Genomic DNA, 20194 nt, shown 5'->3' on the forward strand with positions numbered 1-20194 from the left:
TCAGGGTTATTTAGAGCTTTTCGAATGGTCAATTAGATTAATATACTTCGGTTTCCGTTTCTGTGTGATTTATTGTATAGATGTGTGAATCGAGTAATTACGGAGTACAGTATCAGGTTGTCTTGCGTTGTCCGATCGTTGTTTTGGCTTGATTATCTCTAGTAGGTAGCTAGAAATGCAATTTGATTATCAGATATTATTGAAATTCATTTTTGACTACGATTGATATTGTCCACTTGATCAAGGTACTGTATTATGAGTTGGATTACGAAGGCACTAAGTCACTACGCCCAGGTATCTTTCAATCCCCAGACCTGTAAAGATACGATCGATCCCTCTGGTAGATCACCAGTCCCAATCGATAAGCTTGTGAATGGTTCAGTAGGATACACATCTACGGTCCCTACGACTGACCCGTTATCCACGTAAACTTCGAAAAGACTGCGGTCGATTATACCTTGGATTCTTTCAGCGGGTTTGAGCTGTTTCAAACATGCATAATCAGCATAATCAAGTCAATGGTGGACTGGCCAAACCACCACCATGCCTTATATCGTATGGTTCAGCGCAGAGGAAAATATACTCACCTGACTTGCCGAGAACTTATCTGTGAAAAGAGGATGATCAAAACCATTTGTGTTACCTCTATCTACCCAAATCGTATAAGGAGTCGAACCAGTTAAGATATATCCTCCCTTGAATTGTTCATTGGAAGATTGAGTGGAGAAAATGAAGTTGATAGAAGCGTAAGTAGAGAAAGTGACATCGGCAGGGAAGGTAATGTTCATATCGAAGTAGACTGATGTCGAATTACCAAAGTCAACTTGGGAAGTAGTATTAACCAGGTTGTCCGATGATGACAGTTGGTCGGATAAGATAGGTTGTATATCATATATCTCCTGAACCAACTCCCAGCCTCTCACACCAGTATCTATCAGATAATTCTCTCGGGGTAAAGTCATAGATGATCTCCACCCTTCGTTTGCGGTAGGTACTAAATTTGTATATTCCCAATTACTTGCCCATCCAATTGATACACTCTCATTATAGAAGAATTGTCCAGCATAATCGTCTTTACCGAAATTACTGAGTCTAGTCGCTCCATCATGAGGTACAAAATGAGTTCCATCAAATTCTCCAGGGAAATACTGGGTTATAGATCCTCCTAAGGGTGCACCGGGATTGATAGATATAGTTAGGACCCATCCTTTCTCCGTGGTGGTACTGTTACTACCATCGCGAATGGGCAATTGTACCAAATTCGGACATTCGTATTGTACTCCCAAAAAACCGATGTGCGAAATGTTTGACGCATGAGTCCAGTTCTTGAGATCGGGAGAGGTATATATCCCAATAACGTATTCTGATGCAAAGGCAATGACCATCACCCATTTATCACCATATCGAATGACCTTTGGATCTCTAAATTGATTGGAACCGACATCTAGTACGGGATTACCAGAGTAAGGAGTGAATGTATGTCCATCATCGAATGAATAAGCAATTTCTTGAACTTGTTTTTCGGGAGTGTTCAAGGTATAGATGGCGACTACTCCACTTGTTGTATTTGGGAAAAAACCCGAAGTGTTCTCTGGATCGATGACGATAGATCCTGAGAATACGCCAGAAGTGGAATTGGGTGGGAATAGGGCGATGGGTTGGTTCGTCCAGGTATATAGGTCCGGGGAGGTAGCGTGACCCCAGTGTTGATTTCCTGCTACGACGTCTGTGGGATTATCTGATGTACAAAAGGTGCATGAGCTCAAGGATAGGTTCATACATTCAGTAACAAGTGGCAGTACCGCGACACTCACATTGGTAATACAAATGCCATGTCCCATTGACATCCTTGAACAAACCATTAGGATCGTTCATGAATCCCTATAAACGGCAAGATCAGCATATATCCCCAAGTCATCGACTACGACGTCAATTTGACTTACTTTAGGAGGTGAATAATGTACCCTGGGTCTCAGCGGCCCATCATAGTCTCCTTGAATCGGTACACCGGTGGGCACAGGAGCGGTCGACGTCGCTTGAGCAGTGACCAAGGACGAGAATGACATTACAATCGATGAAAGTGTTATAAGCCTTCGAAACATATTGCAGTCGGTATTCAAATAAAAATGTCAATAGGATGATCTCGCCATCGATGCAGGGGAAGCGGATGGCGCGATGTCGCTTGACAGCTCATACTCTTATAGATAATCATTTGGCCCTTCTGCCGGTCCGGAAAGTCCTTGGCATGAACATGAACGAACATGACTCCTCGCCTATAATCTGATGCCGGCGGGAATGGGCATGGGCGGGCGCTGATCCACTGTGCCCCAAAGTCAAAGATGATACAGATACGAAATACGAGTACATGTGATCTAACACAGGTCCCGTTGATTTAGCGTGAAAAGGGGGATTACGCACCCTGCCGGAAGCAACAGAAAAAGGTCGTTCTCCATCATGACGCAACAGACCTGTACTTGCCATGTGGAACACATGTGGTTGATGTGGAGACCCCGTAGCTCGATTCCAGCATTTCGTAACTTGAGATCGATCTGTTGGGATTGACGTCAAGATTTAACAGATGTATCTTCGATCGATTGAAATCCAAGAGGAGTGAAACTCAAATAGACGTTACATATACATACAAGATATAGAATAGATCGACTACAGGATCATCACATCAACTACTTTGAAAAAGGACATACCTCAATTCTCAATATCTACGATGGCCTCAGAAGACCTACCAGAGACAGTCCGACCAGCTACCAAGCGAATCCGATCGGACCACGATCATTCCAAGGCATCTACCAAAGCGAACGAGTCAGACGAGAAAGACCAAGAGAAGCACGAAGATGATGATTGGTTGAAAGAGCCTCCATTCAGTGTGGGAGCGGATAAAGATGGTTGGGAGACGAAATGGAGAGAGAGTTGCTGGTGTGGAAAGGGTATGTTACAACCAATACTAACAAGGGAAGCGAGGTGAGGTGAGGGCGATACGTGTGAGAGTTCAGGCGAAGGTATCGTGAGCCAAAGCTGATGGGCTGTGATCTGGGGATAACAGTCGCTTTTGTGTACAATGATGATCCGGCTGGATCAAAGATCTGTCATTGTGAAGACTGTCAACGATTACATGGTGAGTCCATCAACTACCCTCGTACATCGTATGAAAATGCTTATTGGGTATCGTAGGCGCACCATATCAACATTCATGTATATTCCACAAGAAGAACGTCCGACTCGACTCCGATGCCGATCCCAAATGGATTGGGTTCTTATCTGCTCACGGAGAAGTTCATCCATTATCATCTACTCCCACACCCCTACCACGAAAGATATCATGTAGGGCGTGTGGTTCACCATTGATGGACGAAGGTAGAAACATGATCATGGCTTTCCCACCTGCCTTTGAATGGACACGAACTCACAAAGAGGTTAAACAAAGTAAAGAGCAGAACAAAGATGGCAATCACGGTGAGGAAGGTGATTCAGGTAAAGGAGCGAGGAAAGTTCAAGGTTTCCCTTCGGAGCTGAAAGCTGATTGCCATATCTTCTACGAAAGGAGGTGTGTAGATGTGAAAGATGGTTTACCAAAATGGAGGGGACATAAAGAGAAGAGTGATCTGATGAAGGATGATGAGAAGTAGTAAGTAGTATACAAACTAGAAGATCAGGGTTTAATGTAGCGATGATTTTTACTACTACAAGGTAGAACTTTAGTATAAATGACATATATCGTAGTGTGAAGAGGTGAATTGTTATGTATGATATGAAATACATTGATCGAGGCAAACTAGAAATACATCCGGTACAATACATCATGATTTATGAGCTGTGAAGTTGGCATTTACTATCTATACGTGTCTATCCGAGTTTCCTGCGTAGAGCAACTTTAAATGTTATCGTTCTCGCTCTCGACCTCTCATCTCGGAATACAGTATTTTTCTTCTCTGTAAAGTGTGGATGTCGTACGACCTATTTCTCTGCTGCCATTTCCGCCAACAATTTCGCCTTCTCTCGTTGAGCTTTATACTGGGGCCACCAGCTGAGTACTAGATTCTGAGCCAATGAAAATGCTATCGAAGTGACCCAGTAGAGCGTTACTCCCTGATATCGAAGAAACCACCTGTCAGTCTTATCTCTTGATACAGACATCTACAAGGTACAGAAGCTCGTTACTCACAGCAGGCATCTGACTAGCTATCAGACCGAACCCTACTGCACTAAACCTCAATACTCCAGCTAAGAAATTCCTTCTTATTTCCTGTTGTCTTGCCGGTGAGAAAGGTACCGGTACGTCCCCCTGAGGTACGTCTACTAGAGGGTTTCCTTTGGGTTGTTGCGATCGCTGAGCTAGACTGGCTGATGAGGAGGTAGACAATCCACGCGATCTGTTTGAAGTAGGAATGGATTTATGCGAATGGCTATGGGCGGTAAGATTCTGTTTGTGCGAGAATAAACCTGATGGCAAAGGTTTTGGACCATCTTGTTGAAATTGGTGTCTAGGTTGCGGAGTAGGTAATATATCTTCTTTATTCACTTGATCTCTTATTTTATCAATATCGACCTGATCTGTCTTTACAGATTGCTGACTTCTCCTGGTCCCTATTAATTCGGCATTACCAAATGCCAGACATGATCCGACAATTGGAAGAACACCATATGGATCGACTTCGCCTAGCTGGTCTAACCATAGGAAACTCTCGTTGGAGAATGGTGAGTTTGCGATTTCCAATGTACGTCGTATAGTCAGTGAGAGAGTGACGAATATTGGTATGTGCATTAGGAGAGGGGCCCAGGTGGTTATGAATGGATGGGTGGAATGTTTTCTGTGTAATGCAGATTGGGCTTTTGCGACCTATCACAGTGAGTTTGTGGTGAAGGTAAGATCAGTATCAGTCTATGATGAATGAAACATGTTGCGAAGGACATGACAGTTGAAAGGGTATGAGATGACAGAAAGACTTGATGTATGAAAAGTTCCACTCACCTGCCTCCTCACTTCCAACAAATACTCTTTATACCCCTTCCCCGCCTTCCTATAATCCCTTGCTATGGACTTTGCCAATGTCTCATTGATGATTTTCAATTCAGGTTCCACTATTTGCTTCGTCTTTAACGCTCGTTTCCTTTGCCATAGAGAGACAGGTAAGGTGAATATCGTTCGGACTAGTAGAGTGATACATATGATGGATACGCCATATCCGAACGGATGATTGATTTCCAATAGGAAGCTCGATAATGGGTCTATGATGGGGTCGAATATTGTAGAAACTGGAGTGAGGGCTTCATCGGTCGTTGAGATTGCGTGAGTTTCTTCTATCACTTCTGGTAAAGACGGGTTGAGCGAGGATGGGAGGATTGAGAATGATCGTATGGATGAGGGAATGGATATACGCTGGGATTGGAGGGGAAGAAGAGATGATATCGTCGGTCTAGACGAGAGTCTGAGGCCTGCTGGAGTAGGCGTTGAATAGCCGTGCTGTATACGACTGCTTGAGCTGGAAGATGGGAATGAAGATAGTTGTCGGGTGTGGAGGTATGGCCGAGAGAGGGGTATGTATTTGGCCGATAGTGCGCTTCGCACTGGTCCAATAGCGGCGAGACCTCTCATTTTGGCTGAAGACACTCTCAGGGTGATTCTACTGTCGACAGGTGGGATCATGTGAATGCATAAGAAAATTAAGTCAACAGAATCTACCTCCATCTCTCACTCACTGCTCTTTTTGTCGCAACCAGATTTAAGCTTGATCTTGTACGAGACCAACCACCCAAATTTGATTCCGTCTCCGTCTCTCTCATCACACCGATATGAATAACTTAGCCCATCTCCTATTTATCTCTCTTTGCTATCTTTATCACACCCATCCATGAGGCGTATTCTGTCATGTCACACTTAGCGCTCCCTTCTTCAGCCCGAGCATCTCCCTCCCCATCAGCAGCCTCCTCGCCGAAACGAACAGGCAAGAAACGTCGCTTGGACAGAGTACTGTTGGACGAAGATGACGATGTGGATGAGAATGATCTGATAGCTGTACCGAGGGCTAGGAGAAGGTTGAATGAGGAGTATGATGAGGAGGACGAAGAGGACGATCACGAGCAAGATCACGAGCAGGAACAGGAAGGTGAACAGGATCAGGAACAAGAAGGTGAAGGTGAAAATGAAGGGGGTCAGGAGGTACCGAGAACATCCAAAAGGGCGGATAAAGATATTTCGGAAGGGTTGAAATTGAAATTGGAGAGGCAGAAGGAGAGGGAGAGAGAAAAGGAGATTGATATGAAAGGGAAGAAAAGGAGAGCAGAAACATTGTAAGTGTATCTCCAGCAACAGGTCATCCGGAGTACTACATACTGAAATCATAATGATTTGTTATTAGCCTTCTGCGTGATCAGATGGATGTAGAACAGGCCAAACGATTCGATACGTTCTCAACTGTCGCTTTGAATAAGAATGCAATCAAGAGGGTGAGTCATCTCGTTTCATTAATCTCAAGGATGGGAGTTGAACTTGGTATCAATTGTTTACAGCTCAACAGAGAATTATACGATCAACATGCTTCACCCCAGATATCAATGGTAGTAGCAGGTATGGCCAAGATATTCATAGCTGATGTGATTGAAATGGGTACGTTTATCAATTCCATGTCCCTTGTCCCTCCGTAATATAGACATACCATACTTGCGACGCATATCGACGCATATACTTGTTCTCATCGGCTATATAGCTTACCATCAATCATAGCCAAAGATCTTCAACCCCATTCAGCACATCCCACGGGACCTTTACAACCCTACCACCTCAAATTAGCTAGAATGCATTTGGAAGAATCGGGTTTGTTGGCTGATCGAAAACAAGCAAAGAAAAGTGTATTCAGAAGAAGATAATAGAAGGCAAAGACCAGGAGAAATAACCCAATTATATTGTATTGGCGTGATTGTTCTGTGTAAGTCTGCTGTCATTTCATGTTCGGATTCAGAAGGATACTTGCTAAATATACTCTGCCTTGATACAGAACTTATCTTGTGTTTGACTTGTATAATGGTTGTAATGATAATCAAATGTTTCATGACTACCTGACCTCCTCGAGACCCCCAATAGCAAGTATAACGACATTTTGCATCTTCTTTTCATTCTTTCTGCACCACACTAGACTCAGATGGAAGGCACTCAAGTACTGAATAACCCTTCCCGTATACCCAATTTCACCATCTTCCATCTCCATAGAACCTACAACAGTCCGTTATACTAATATTTCCCCAAGCAAAGCCCAAAGCAGATAAATTCCGATAGTTTTTTACTGATAAATTGAACATCCGTAATCCGAGTATCCTTCCCTAACAAACGTAAAGATATGATCACCTAAAACACGTTCTGAAAATCCAATTTCACAATATGCAAAATAATCTACACACGCATGATTACAATCTCATCAGCTATCAAGTTTTCTCTCCGCCCCGATTTCGAGACCACTTACATATCCATTTCCTCTTAAATACCTGAATATCCTCCTGATCCATCTCTGGATGTTCATCCAACAACGCGGGAATGACAGAATCATTGAAATTAGCTATGAATCGATGTCTCCATTCTCTCAATGTCCTAGCGTAATGTGGCTAAACGAAATAGGAACCATATTAGCGAAAAATTCAAAGAAAACACCAAATGATCACCGTTGGTACTCACCCCTATGTTAGATATACTATCAAGTACCAATCTATTCTTTGAACCCTGAGTAGCCGAGTCTAAAGTGTACGTTACGGTAGGTAAGAAACCACCTGGGAAAATCCATTTTCTGATAAAATCAACTTCTTGTTGATCTACAAGTACGAGTACAAACAGCCCTTGATCAGCTCAAGAATCACAGACTGATACAATCAGAAAATCGGATTTGAACGGCATGCTCCCCACTTACATTTCTCAAACCTTGATTCAGGTATGGTGATCACTTGAATGCACGCTACACCTCTTTCATTCAACATTTCGTTTAAAACTCCAAAATAACCAGGTATGAATTCTTTTCCTACGGCTTCTAACATTTCAATGGAGACGACTCGATCGAAGGTACCTTTCCAAGATTCTGGTAGTCTTTGAGCATAATGATTATGATCAGCTTCTGACCTACCAACCCGTTCATCTGTTTGAAATCTCATCTGATTTGCCAACCCCCAGAACGGTCTTCAGGATGGAAAGCTCTCATAGTGAAGAACCTATCACTCACTTTCTGTAATCCATCAACCAGACCCTTATCCTACCTGCCAAACCAGCAGCTTTAATCCTATCTTCTGCGAGAGCCTTCTGCTGCGACGATAGTGTAATGGTATCGACAGTACAATTGGTCTGTCTCACAGCCTACAAGTTCAAACCAACATGTCAACGATGTGCTCAGAATTCGCTTTTATGCTGAAAAGCTGAGTAACTCACCTCGATGGCCATACTTCCCCATCCTGAGCCGATTTCCAAAACTCGATGTCCAGGTCTGATATCTGCTTTTTTGATTATATGTCTAGATCCCCGCAAATCGATCAGCTTGCTTCTCACCTCCGAGATTTAATATCAAGCTTAGGTGAAGTGGGAATTGATATAGATATTTACCTGAGTTTAGCCAATTGCGCTTCTTCCAACTCATCTTCCCTTTTATCATTATCATAAACATCTACGATCTTCCCTTGTCTTCTTTTCGACTCTGTACCGTCATATAGATCTTTATCTAAATCGGGATAGATAGCACATGAATAAGTCATATCTTTACTCAAGAACGAGCTGAACATCCCATTAGACAGATCGTAGTGCGCTGAGATATTGCAGATCGAGTTGGTTATGGTATTGGCGAATCGGGAATTGGTCAAAGAGGTGATCAAGGAGAAGATCCTAGATGGGATAGTGCGGACACCAGCGATGTTGGTTGATGATGAGGAAGGTGAAGATTTGATGAATATCTATTCATTCATAACGAATGACACAAGTGGTATAAGCTTTAAAGCCATGATCACAAATTTTATTCGAGAGTTACTCGTACTCACCTTGAAGACCCCTACCAGATCATCCACCTCACATTCACCCATCATATATGATTCTGAAAAACCCAAATCGCCCTGAGCTACCAATCTCAACCAGAAACTATCTTTCAACACTTTGATCGTGACTTCTGTCTTTTGTCCTTCTACCACTTCTTCTTCTCCTTCGTTTTTGCGGTTCTCTGCTGAAGGGAAAGTATGTGATTCACCTTGAGGAGTGATGATAGTTAATTTCCCATAAGATATCTGAGAACTCATCATTTGCAATATCACAAATTTCGCTACAGATATCAACGGTCCACCACCGATAGAATAGATCGAAGATGCAATTGAGGAAGTCACATTGTCCGTTAGGGTAAGAAGGGAGTCGGTATAGGTGGAGGGCTTGGTAGGTGCTGGTGAACGTGTTCGAGAGATTGGGGTAGAGGTAAAAGGCGATCCGTACTCTGATTGAATCTTGATAGGCGAACCGGGCGAGGAATCCGGAGGGGTCAACAATGCCAGAGTGGATGCTTCGGAGGTCGATGAAGAAGATGATGCAGATGACATCTCGAGTTGGTTACTGATCTCTTGATGGTCCTGGTCAAGTAGCTGATAAGAACGTCTATTGTCTATTTGATCTATTGCAGGTATTCGTACCGAGTGAAGAGATATATACCCAACAGAAAACAAGACTTGTTGGAGAGTCTGTGTCGAGGATGTTTGGGTATTGCAATTCCGCCTGATATTTATATGTAGAAATTCAATGGGATTGCTTGAGAAATGTAATTCCTATTCAACAAATAAACCAAGAGCTTAAACGATGAATTCTAAAGTCTGATAGACAGTTATAAGTTGAGAATTGAGAAAAGATCAGACCAATTCCACTTTCTTGAGGTGTTCGGGCTTCGGACACCGTCTACGCATCTACGCATCTACTCGTCATCGTCCATTCCCATCCCCATCGCCTAATGTTCTATCACTTGCTACAGCTGTAAGTTGATATCTCATGACCGTCGATCGATCGACATCCTTTGCATCATCGGGAATTATATCATCAAGGTACTAACTCGCCCTGAAAATGCGGATATCGCCTGGTTTTCCAGGAAAACTGAATCACATGTCCTGAAGTCTGATATCTGAAGGAAATTGCGGTCAAGGCCGCCTATAATGCTTTCCCGGTTGACGTAATATCGACGCGTACTGTGGAAAAAGACAGGCGCGGAAAGTGAGTTAATGTTGCCACCGTTCATTTATGCTTCCTCTTCCTTCTCTTCTCTCGTCAATCACTCACTCTATTCTACTTCTCTCATCACCCAGGCAGGAGGAGGAAGATCCAAGATGACCTACTCTCCGTCAGGATCAAAACCCAAAAGGGGTCTAGGAGCAATCATAGATTCCATCCCTACCCAAGCGGATCGTATACCCGATTCTTGTTCTGAAGGATCAGATTCAGCTTCTGACGATGATGATGAGGAGGTGGTCGGGGTAGGCTCAATAGCCACTCCTCAACCTATACCACTCACTCCTCAAGTAGGTCCGAGTAGGAGCTCAAGCAAAGGGAAGAGTAGAGCTGTAGATTCCCCTAGAGTGGAAATGTCAGTAGGGGTCAGTGGGAGGAACGTCTACCAGGTGGTGACTCCGGGTAAATACGCTGAATTTTTTGCGGTACAATGGTAAGCCAGCTTCATGGTCGATCCCCAGTGCATCATATAGTTGACAGAGGAATCATAGGAGAAAGCCACAGCAAAAGAAGGTAAGCCATCCATAAGTGATTGGCATGTGGTCTATGCTGACGATAGCTCTGCGCATAAATCCCTATAGCATAGTGAGTTCAGTGTTAGCGACCCAACAGACTGGACATGAGTGCTCATGACGATGGATACGATTGCAGAGACATGGGACGGAGATGCATTCATCAAGGTCGAAGGTAATAAGATTACGATGATTGACGAAGATGGAAACTAGTGAGTTATCTTGGATTGACGAAATTGAGTCATCAACACTTGCTGACATATAGTTTGCAGCAAAGGTGTAACTGGTAAAGGGGAAAGAGACGTTTGTGCAGATCAAGAATTAAGGATCGGTGGATTCGATGTACTTGTCGACAGGGAGGTATCCGAGCAAGAGTGAACACCAGTTCTCGTTGTATACCTTCTCTATAATTCAGCTGACATCGTAAACAGATTCAAAGCGGGGACTACTATCCTCAATCGACCCAAAGCATCATCTATCCTCGGTCCGACCGCATATCGTGCTACCACCTTTGCCAAACCATTCAAAGCTCCAACTCAAACACACGCTGCTAAACCCGTAGCTGGGTACATTCCAGGGAGGACCGCTTCAGGTGGTCTTACAGCAGCTCCGCCAGGTATACCTCTTTCCCAGAAACCTGAGATGCCAATCTCAAAACCTATTGCAGCCAAATCATTCTATGGTCCGTCCGTCATCAAGCCGAAGGGGAACAGAATTGTTTTAGGAGAGAGGAGTAGTAAAGAGAGGATGGAATGGGGAGGAGCGTTGTTTAACCCCAATGCTGAAGGTGCAGTGGTGATGCCTAGACCACCAGAAAAGCTGGTGAAGATATTGAGGCAAAAAAATCCGTGAGTTGTGCGATTATTACACTTGTATGACATCCAGCTAATCCTCGTTGTTCAGTGACTTGGACGTGGTGGATGTCGTAGTGGATCCTATTCTGGGCTCTCTGCTGAGGAAACATCAAAAAGAAGGTGTACAGGCGAGTATTGATCAACTAGGCATATATCTGTGTCGAAAGCTAGCTGATCCTGGACGACTCATCCAGTTCATGTACTCATGTGTGATGGGATATACAGCGGCGGAAGCGGAGGGATGTATCCTAGCAGATGATATGGGTTTAGGAAAGACACTTCAAAGTATCGCATTGATACACACATTGCTCTGTGAGTAAGCTCTCACAACAGTAGCTCAAATACTGACCTTGGAAAAGATCAATCACCCTTCGATAATCAGAGTCAAACGTGAGTTTTATCAGACAAACAGTGTCTAGCCATGGTCATACAATCTGATCATCATGTACAGCATCCAGAAAGTATTGATCGTTTGTCCGGTTACCCTGGTGGAGAATTGGAGGAAGGAATTCAAAAAGTGGTAAGTACCTCTCCTACTCCACACTTTGATTGTAGTCGCTGACAGGTCTTCATTTTAGGACTTCCGCCAAAACTGACAAGAGAATCAACGTCTTAGTAGCTGATGGTACTAATTATCGGGTCTCAAGCTTTGTGAGTCATTATTGAAGTGTGATGTGCGATGTATTGATGGGATGGGAACGCCAGATCAACAACAAGAATATGCAGGTCCTGATTATCGGCTATGAAAGAGTAAGTCAGCCTATTCCTTGTTCTCCGGGTCACCAAAGCTGATCAATTGTGTTCTACTTATAGCTGCGAAAAGAGATGTAAGCTTTCAGAACGCGTATGACTTCTTGGGAGGCTGATTGGCTGATTGAATCTCCTGGTTTGTAGCAAAGAGCTGGCTTCATGCCAACCTCCTATAGGTCTTATCGTATGCGATGAAGGTCAGCGATTGAAGTCGAAAGACAACAAGACGAAAAAGATGTTCGATGCTTTGAGCTGTCAACGTCGAATCAGTGAGTGCGAAAGGGTCCTGGTCGGATCAGAGGAAGCTAACGCTACGGTAGTTTTGTCCGGCACGCCCATTCAAAACGATCTTGCCGAGTACTGGGCCATGGTAAGCTCTTTTATCTCCGGATCTATTACATGGGAAGAGCTGACGTCCCTGAAGGTTGACTTCACCTGCCCTGGGATGTTGGGAAGATACAACGCTTTCAACAAACAATATGAAAAGCCTATCATGGCAGGTCGAGCGGTCGGAGCTAGTCCCAAAGTCGTCGAGCTGGGTGAGGAAAGAGCGAGTGAGGTAAGTAATCTGCGTCTTGTGAACTTAACGGCGCTGAGGACCGTCACTTGTACTAGCTACACAAACTCTCTAAAGAGTTCGTATTGCGTAGAACAGCGGATGTTATGGAGAATTTCTTACCTCCCAAAAGTGAGTATGACATAAACGAAGCGTTGCTGACGTTCTACAGATGAATATGTGCTTTTCGTTGCGCCATCGCTACTCCAACTATCGGTGCTGGCTCGACTGCTCAATCCATCAATCATTGGTGGCTTCATCAGAGGAGGAGCTGGCACGCAGTCTTTAGCTCTGAGTGAGTCATGTGCACAGCTGCACGTCAGCAAAGATACAGCTGATCAATGAACAGTCGACATGATGCGAAAGATTTCTAATTCGCCGATGGTAAGCTATCCTTAGAATATCGCATAGAGTAACAAAGCTAACGTACATAAATTCAGTTGTTGCGAAAGAAGGACAATGAAGGTTCCATGTCCGACGATATCGGTTCTGCACTTAGCGAAGCTAAATCTGCGATACCTCTTGACATCAATGTCAACGATGTTACAACAAGCGGTATGTCCAGATATATGTGGTCGGGGCAGCCAGATCAATCAAGAAATCTGACCTTTGACTTGCCTCATATAGGTAAAATGCTCGTTCTCGACAAAATGCTTCACTCAATCCATCAGGAAACAACTGAAAAGGTAGTAGTCGTTTCGAATTGGACAGCTACTCTGAACCTCATACAAGATATGTGCAAAATCCGAAAATATCCGTATCTTCGATTGGATGGAAGCACCCCTCAAAAGCAACGACAGGAATTAGTCGATTCTTTCAACCGAGATGTGAGAAGAGAGGATAGCTTCGTATTTTTACTTAGTGCTAAGGCGGGTGGAGTGGGGCTTAACTTGATTGGGTAAGTTCAGTTGTTTATGAATTAACAGCAAGCTGATGTGTACGTATGGTGCAGAGGATCGAGATTATTCCTCTTCGATAGTGACTGGTGAGCTGCTTCGTCAAATGTCACATGACATGGTTGTCAATATGCTGACACATTGTTACAGGAACCCTTCAACCGATCTTCAAGCAATGGCAAGGATTCATCGGTGAGCTTAATGATTAATCTGCGTCCGCAGCCTGAGGCTCACCACAGCCGATAGTGATGGTCAAAAGCGACCCGTTTACATCTATCGATTACTTACCACCAATGCTATCGACGAGAAGATATACCAAAGACAAATCACCAAAATGGGTCTTTCAGATCAAATGATGGAACAAGGCGAAGCTGGAAAAGAAAGCAAAGATTGTGAGCTCGCCGTCATTGGTAATTACTTATATTCTGTCTAATCGTCACGCTAATTCTGAGAGTGCAGCATTCTCCCACGCCGAGTTGAGGGATATCTTCACTATGCATCTGAAGACTGATGGATGTCAGACTCGTGAGCTAAATTAGGCGTCTCCCTCTAGCGCGCTGACAGCTGACATAACTTACTAGATGATCTACTTGGCTGCGATTGCACGGTCAGCGGTAAAATCGCGGAAACGACCAGTGAAGAGACCAGCACGGTTGCGGAGGACGATGATGGGGAGGAAGAGAAGGCCAGATTTGTCAATGCAGCTCAGTACGATCCGAAACCAGTGAGCTATATTGGTTCGAATCATGATCATTGAACAAATTTGACGCTTGTTTCTACTTTTCAGAGTGCTAAACTGCTTCGAAAGGTAGGTTTCACTCGATGTCTAACTTGTGTCGTGGAAGTAGATTCTGATGACCTTGTGATAATTATGCTAGACTGCTGCCGAACAACAACAGAAATTACGAGCATTGAAAAAATGGACACATTACGATACTTACGATCATCATTCTTTCCGAAATATCATCGATGTCACACTCTATAATATGCTTTATGAATCTCGGGACTCAGATGAGAGTGCCTTGCTCAATGCTGCTTCTGCTGAAGAGGGCGATAGCAAGAAGACAAATAGGAAGAAAAGAAGGATCGTTGACAGCGATGAGGATAACGATGAAGAAACACCGGATAAAGTCTTGGATTCGGCTTCTGAAGAAGAAGAGGAGGAGGAGGGTGGGGACGTTTCAGACTCAGAAGGATCGACATCTGTACCTAGTAAGCGTAAGAAATCCGACAACAAGAACAGACCTAGATTGAAGAAAGATTCTTCAGAGGAATATGAAGACCCCTTGGGTATGGGTAGGAAGAAGAAACACGATTTGAAGAAAATTGCAGAGAATGGTGGAACAGGAAGAGTCATGTTTGTTTTCGAAAAGGTATCAAAGGCCAAGATGAAGTAAGAGTGAGGGTCAGTGATGCGCGTTACAGAAGAATGCCATGAAGAACGAAGTCAAAGTAATATCGGTCAGTTTCATCATCATGTCAAGTTATGTCATCATATGTTGTATAGTAGATACGTTGTTCAATAGATGTCATTATATTATCATTATTTACATGCATTATGAGTGTATACTACATTATAGGATTTGACTATGCTGAGAGAATGAAACGTGATATACAACAGTATGAGAACGAATCGAGTTGAACTGCGATGTCTCAATGTCCAGGATTAAGCGATGAATTTGATTCCGGAACCTGTTTTACCCTAATCACCAATACGTTCATCTCACCTACTATGATTTTCCTGGGAACTACATTCAACGATTTGTAGATACCTCTCAGAGCGCCTGAATGGGATGTGATGCTGATATCTGATTATCGACGAGACATGATCAGTACCATTCATTCCACTCTAACGGTGATCGTCATTTGGTGGTATAGCAAACGACAGACGAGAAAATGAATGGATGGTCGAGCTCACATGTATTGTTCTGACTCCTTTCCAGTACCTCCCTAATCCCTTCTCCACGTCTAGCTACCAGCTCATCTTCCGTCTCTCTACCCCTCACTTCGACGGGCTTCCAAATTTCGTCTTCATCGCTCATACCTTCTGGATAGTTGAATGAGGTGAATTGCGTCTTGAGGGTTGAAATGGGACATCGGGCATCGCATTGATGGACGTGAAGATGTTCTCGTATATTCTGCAATATCACCAGTCTCAGTCAATGTACATTCGAAGACGGGACGTAGAGGATCGGGTAACGGAAGATGATTAGATTTGCTATGATATTGAAGCGAATATTACATTGATTATTGAGCACACTTCACTCACCTCAATTACTGTTGCATCGACTCCATGTCCTTTCCCACCTTTCCAAGCCTTTAGTCCATCCCTGTCATACTCATCATGGAACAACCAACCCCATTCTATCCCACATGTTTCTCCCGCTCGTTTCAGAGGACTGACAAACCATTTCTCAGGTAAAGGCATCCCTCTTCCTACTTCCCGTTGGAGCGCCAGGCGAGTTTGGTAGGCTTGCGAACGTCCGAGAGAGGTCAGATCGGGATCTAAGATTGGATGTTGCATTTGACCCTTTTTTAATTTGAGTCAGCCCGTACACGTCTGTGAGGATGAGGACACTCACAACTTCGCCGTACTTGTCTGCTATCACGTTATGTTCGGCTATACGAGCGACGTGAATGAGTTCAGTATGATATGCTATAGATATATGGAGTCGAAGCAACTTACCTTGTCCATGACGAGCTGCATATATCACTTTCACCCTTTCTCCGGGAGGACAAGCATCATTGAGAGCTGAGTTCACATATATGACGTCAGGTGAGTATAGCTACATATCTCTGTTATGGTGATATATTCGCTCACTCTTAATTTTAGCTTTGAAAGACTCCCAATCTCCGGGAGGGGGTGATAGACCAAATGGACCTTGGACCTACGATCGGAATATCGTCAGCTGCAGTTAACTTAGTAGAGGTGGAATGAGACTTACATCTTCTTCCCATTGTGAAAGTACGAAGAACTCGTCAAGGTGGGTATAAGAGTATTTGACCATCTTCACGGTGGTCGCTCTAGGTGGGAGTGGGATCTATATCCTCGATCGAGGATCTTGGGTCTCTACGAGGTGAGAGCGGGAAAAGACGACGGACCAGCTTGAATGACCTGGGGATGTATCGAGGTACTAATGGCCATACGAGTATATCTCTCGATCCTATATCTGCAACTCTTCTAGGAATGTTGAGTGTATGCTACGACAGATTATTCGAAGTTCTTTATGAAGACGAAGGTAAGTCGGAAACGAGAAAGAAAGGATCTCAAGATTGTGGTCGTAACGTGTCATAGCTCATCGGAGGAATTTCGGTCGTACCCGATTCCCATTGTAACTATCTAATCTATGCCTAGCCTACTTATGTGGCATCTAACGACACAACAAACATAGATATAGCTCTGAAGACATTTCAGAGTGACCTTGGGTATTATGCAAGACAGAAGGAAGGCAGTATGACGAGTCGAGAGTATGACTGTGCTCAAAGATCAGTAAAAAGAGTGAGTTGGGTGATTGGCAATATTCTTACAGCTTCCAAATTGCTAACAACGTGTCGATCGAGCACTCTACTTGGGCCTTCTCGGAAAGGTGCCGCCGAACAAAGGGTGTTCCCTCGAGGTCGGATTCGATGAACCTCTCGGAAAAGGAGGTCAAACGATTCTCATTCTTGCCACTCAGACCGCTATTCATAACATGCACATGGAAGTCCTTCAAAGAGACGTGAACCATCTTCAGTTGATGCCTACATTTCATATCTTCTCTGAATTGCTCCTCAGACTATCGATATCATGCAGCACGACAAGCCTATATTTGCTCCACCCAGTGTCGTGACTCAGGGGAAAAGCACGGACCACGAGGCTGGAAGTGAAGGGAGAACAAATCTGGAAGAACAGGATAGCGTGCTGAATGAGCTACTGAGCATGGAAGTGACGAGGAGACGTGAGCTCTTAGCTCCACCAGTGAGCTCATTTGGTACTTCTGGTAGCGAGTAGGTTATAGCTAGTGATATCCAAGTGTGATAAAGAGATTTTGGACAGACTTGTAATTGCAGGGGCAGCGAGGATCAATACTACACACTCGTCGATCCTTACGATCCAACCAAGACTTTCGAAATGAGTACAGAGCAGTACCGACAGATAATGTCGCGATTTACTGCTGAACGTGCTCAAAGATCGAATCCCGGTAGTCGTACGGTGTCGAGAAACCCCTCAGAGGCTCAAGTAACTCAAGTGACTGATAAGGGTACGACCCCTACTTCATCAAGGGATCTGTCGAGAGCTGTAGCTCAGACAACCAATCCTGCGATATCAAGCGATGGCTCAAATCACATGGGGTCTCATGAGAGGAAAAGGAGAGACGATGATTTCTTCTCGCATGGATCGGTTTTTAGTAGGAATGCACCTTCAGAATGACTGAGATGCATACGACCGGAAGGCCACAGTAACTTCTATTCCATAAAAGGTGCTATGGACAGTCCAAAGACCCCATCAGTGGTATTCCCATGCTATTTTATACAGGTTCGCCTATGAGTATGAACTTATATCTAGAACGTCAGTCACTCATTGCCCTTTGAATGTATATTTCAAGACGAAGAGACAATGCTCGAAGAGCTCCTTCGCCACATGAACAAAATTTTGACTGTACATTGTGATCTTCTTTGCTTGGCCGAATGGCCGAATGGTGGTATGAATTTCGCTTCGTGTTCTCCATCTTTCAAGGTCAGCTTGGCTAACAGCGTCCGAACACCTCGGGATTCTAAGGGCATAAAAGCTCTTCGTCTCAAGTGGATCTCTTTCCGTCAAGTGTAAGGTTAGGTAAAATTCGACTATACAGTATCGATTGAATCAGGAAGAATACCTCCCCATGCCTCACAGACAATCATCAGTGCAAGAAAGCTCAAAGACCATAACCTCAGGATGGTCTGACCTCGTGAAAGATAGCATGGATCACAGTATCACTTTGACAGAGTAAGCTCTCTCGGGATAGTCAGAGCAAGAATACACTACATAGTAATGTATTGCTGAGACTTTACACAGGTCTACAACTGACACACGTACTAGTCTCAATGAGATGGCCAGATTGGCCGCTGATGCGGCGTGGCATACAGGGCAAAGGGGAAGATTGACTACCTGAAGCGAACTTCTCTCGTTACTTGCACGAAAAGGGAAATGAACGTATAAGCTTAGTAGCTTGCTTCGGTAACAAAGGTCATATCGGTCGGTACTATCGTCATATAAAATGCAATCTGTATCCTTCGAGAGGTACACCTATCTCATATTCGGACTCGCTCATTTCTCCCATCTGATTTCACCTATGGTACAAAATTAATTGCATTTCTCCTGTCCGTTTAATTGTTTGCTTGTTTGCTTGTTTATTTACTTGCACCTGGTTCATTTGAATATCGATGTTGTTTGTATTCAGTTACAGGACTTTACGTTTTGCGTTTTACGTTTCTTGATGGCGACATCCTTCATCGAAAGTAACGTAACCATCGATGTGCCGCGTGCGCTCCGGTGCCTCAACGAAGTGCGGACCAAAACCAGACCCAACAAACAAACACCCGTCTCATGCTTTGTTGTGGATCAAGGAGAAGGAGACTGATTCTGGCCCCGGATGGGTCAATGGTGCCGAACGGAGTGTGTTTGGCCGAATATTCGATTGATAAATCCCTATCTGAATGCACACAACTTGAAATGTTCGTACCCAAGGGTAAAAATGGGTTAGAAGCCACTTACACTTTGTTCACCTCGTTACAGAAGTTAGTCACGTTCGAAAATGTTTTTTATTCAAATGATGATCTACCTGCTCCGGATATGCGTTGACATTCGAAACGCACCTCATCAGTTGGTCCGATACATTGGTTTTCTGTTCATTCACGATGGGCTAATCAGGACAATGAGGTAAGGGGTCCCGTCTCTAGTAATCTATCAGATACTACGATACTACTGTAATCCGTAGCCTGAAGCCACCATAAACCCGGCATTTGATCCGCAGCGTGTATCATCAGAGCTTGCTGAATAATGATTCAGCATTGTATGATACGATAATTCGAATGTGGACTAAACAATCATTCCATTCTACTTTACCTGCCGTCATCACTAGGAGTTCGATTAAAATGCGTTTGGCTTGTGTATTGTTAGACTGATAATATGGGAGATGGCTCTTTGGATTGGACTGTCATCAACCAGTGGTTATACCGTAAGACCAATCCGAGATGTAAACAAGCCATTGTTTACACTACACTTAGACACTCAAGAACTGAATGGGAACATACATATATAAACCCCTCATTCCATCGAACTAACAGTACACTTTCTTCATCCACTGATCACTCACCAATTCACTCATACAGCTCCAAGTATAATCCCAACTCAACTCGACCAACTCAAACTCACA

At 43.9% G+C, this 20194-nt stretch overlaps 8 protein-coding genes across 8 annotated transcripts; 4 read left to right on the forward strand and 4 right to left on the reverse strand.

The window, feature by feature from the left end:
• Positions 1–284: 284 nt before the first annotated feature.
• On the reverse strand, positions 285–2066 carry V865_007416 (uncharacterized protein; the record flags this gene model as incomplete). Its single annotated transcript, XM_066231163.1, has 4 exons — positions 285–482; positions 588–1738; positions 1815–1881; positions 1944–2066. 4 exons carry the CDS (start codon positions 2064–2066, stop codon positions 285–287), a joined length of 1539 nt encoding a protein of 512 aa, XP_066087260.1.
• A 656-nt stretch (positions 2067–2722) lies between these two features.
• On the forward strand, positions 2723–3641 carry V865_007417 (uncharacterized protein; the record flags this gene model as incomplete). The annotated part of the gene is made up of 3 exons (XM_066231164.1): positions 2723–2942; positions 3059–3130; positions 3187–3641. The coding sequence occupies 3 exons, from the start codon at positions 2723–2725 to the stop codon at positions 3639–3641; spliced, it is 747 nt and encodes a 248-aa protein (XP_066087261.1).
• A 328-nt stretch (positions 3642–3969) lies between these two features.
• Positions 3970–5608, reverse strand: V865_007418 (uncharacterized protein; the record flags this gene model as incomplete). Its single annotated transcript, XM_066231165.1, has 3 exons — positions 3970–4101; positions 4178–4852; positions 4985–5608. 3 exons carry the CDS (start codon positions 5606–5608, stop codon positions 3970–3972), a joined length of 1431 nt encoding a protein of 476 aa, XP_066087262.1.
• Positions 5609–5881: 273 nt separating this feature from the next.
• On the forward strand, positions 5882–6879 carry V865_007419 (uncharacterized protein; the record flags this gene model as incomplete). Its single annotated transcript, XM_066231166.1, has 4 exons — positions 5882–6303; positions 6372–6459; positions 6523–6619; positions 6737–6879. 4 exons carry the CDS (start codon positions 5882–5884, stop codon positions 6877–6879), a joined length of 750 nt encoding a protein of 249 aa, XP_066087263.1.
• A 410-nt stretch (positions 6880–7289) lies between these two features.
• V865_007420 (uncharacterized protein) lies at positions 7290–9558 on the reverse strand (the record flags this gene model as incomplete). Its single annotated transcript, XM_066231167.1, has 8 exons — positions 7290–7399; positions 7470–7608; positions 7679–7812; positions 7908–8080; positions 8214–8344; positions 8417–8498; positions 8588–8931; positions 9016–9558. 8 exons carry the CDS (start codon positions 9556–9558, stop codon positions 7290–7292), a joined length of 1656 nt encoding a protein of 551 aa, XP_066087264.1.
• Positions 9559–10329: 771 nt separating this feature from the next.
• Positions 10330–15196, forward strand: V865_007421 (uncharacterized protein; the record flags this gene model as incomplete). Its single annotated transcript, XM_066231168.1, has 27 exons — positions 10330–10664; positions 10723–10744; positions 10912–10955; positions 11016–11117; positions 11175–11591; positions 11647–11725; positions 11792–11909; positions 11957–11987; positions 12049–12117; positions 12176–12248; positions 12303–12347; positions 12411–12424; positions 12492–12616; positions 12668–12717; positions 12772–12906; positions 12963–13035; positions 13169–13198; positions 13253–13287; positions 13344–13458; positions 13531–13801; positions 13856–13888; positions 13950–13991; positions 14046–14191; positions 14259–14324; positions 14381–14523; positions 14587–14607; positions 14678–15196. The coding sequence occupies 27 exons, from the start codon at positions 10330–10332 to the stop codon at positions 15194–15196; spliced, it is 3153 nt and encodes a 1050-aa protein (XP_066087265.1).
• A 256-nt stretch (positions 15197–15452) lies between these two features.
• Positions 15453–16807, reverse strand: V865_007422 (uncharacterized protein; the record flags this gene model as incomplete). Its single annotated transcript, XM_066231169.1, has 7 exons — positions 15453–15607; positions 15718–15937; positions 16069–16329; positions 16382–16419; positions 16486–16551; positions 16621–16687; positions 16745–16807. The coding sequence occupies 7 exons, from the start codon at positions 16805–16807 to the stop codon at positions 15453–15455; spliced, it is 870 nt and encodes a 289-aa protein (XP_066087266.1).
• Positions 16808–17586: 779 nt separating this feature from the next.
• Positions 17587–18210, forward strand: V865_007423 (uncharacterized protein; the record flags this gene model as incomplete). Its single annotated transcript, XM_066231170.1, has 2 exons — positions 17587–17786; positions 17850–18210. 2 exons carry the CDS (start codon positions 17587–17589, stop codon positions 18208–18210), a joined length of 561 nt encoding a protein of 186 aa, XP_066087267.1.
• Between the last annotated feature and the right edge of the window lie 1984 nt (positions 18211–20194).

Source organism: Kwoniella europaea, chromosome 2, assembly GCF_036810445.1.
Source record: "Kwoniella europaea PYCC6329 chromosome 2, complete sequence".
Classification (NCBI taxonomy): Eukaryota; Fungi; Basidiomycota; class Tremellomycetes; order Tremellales; family Cryptococcaceae; genus Kwoniella; species Kwoniella europaea.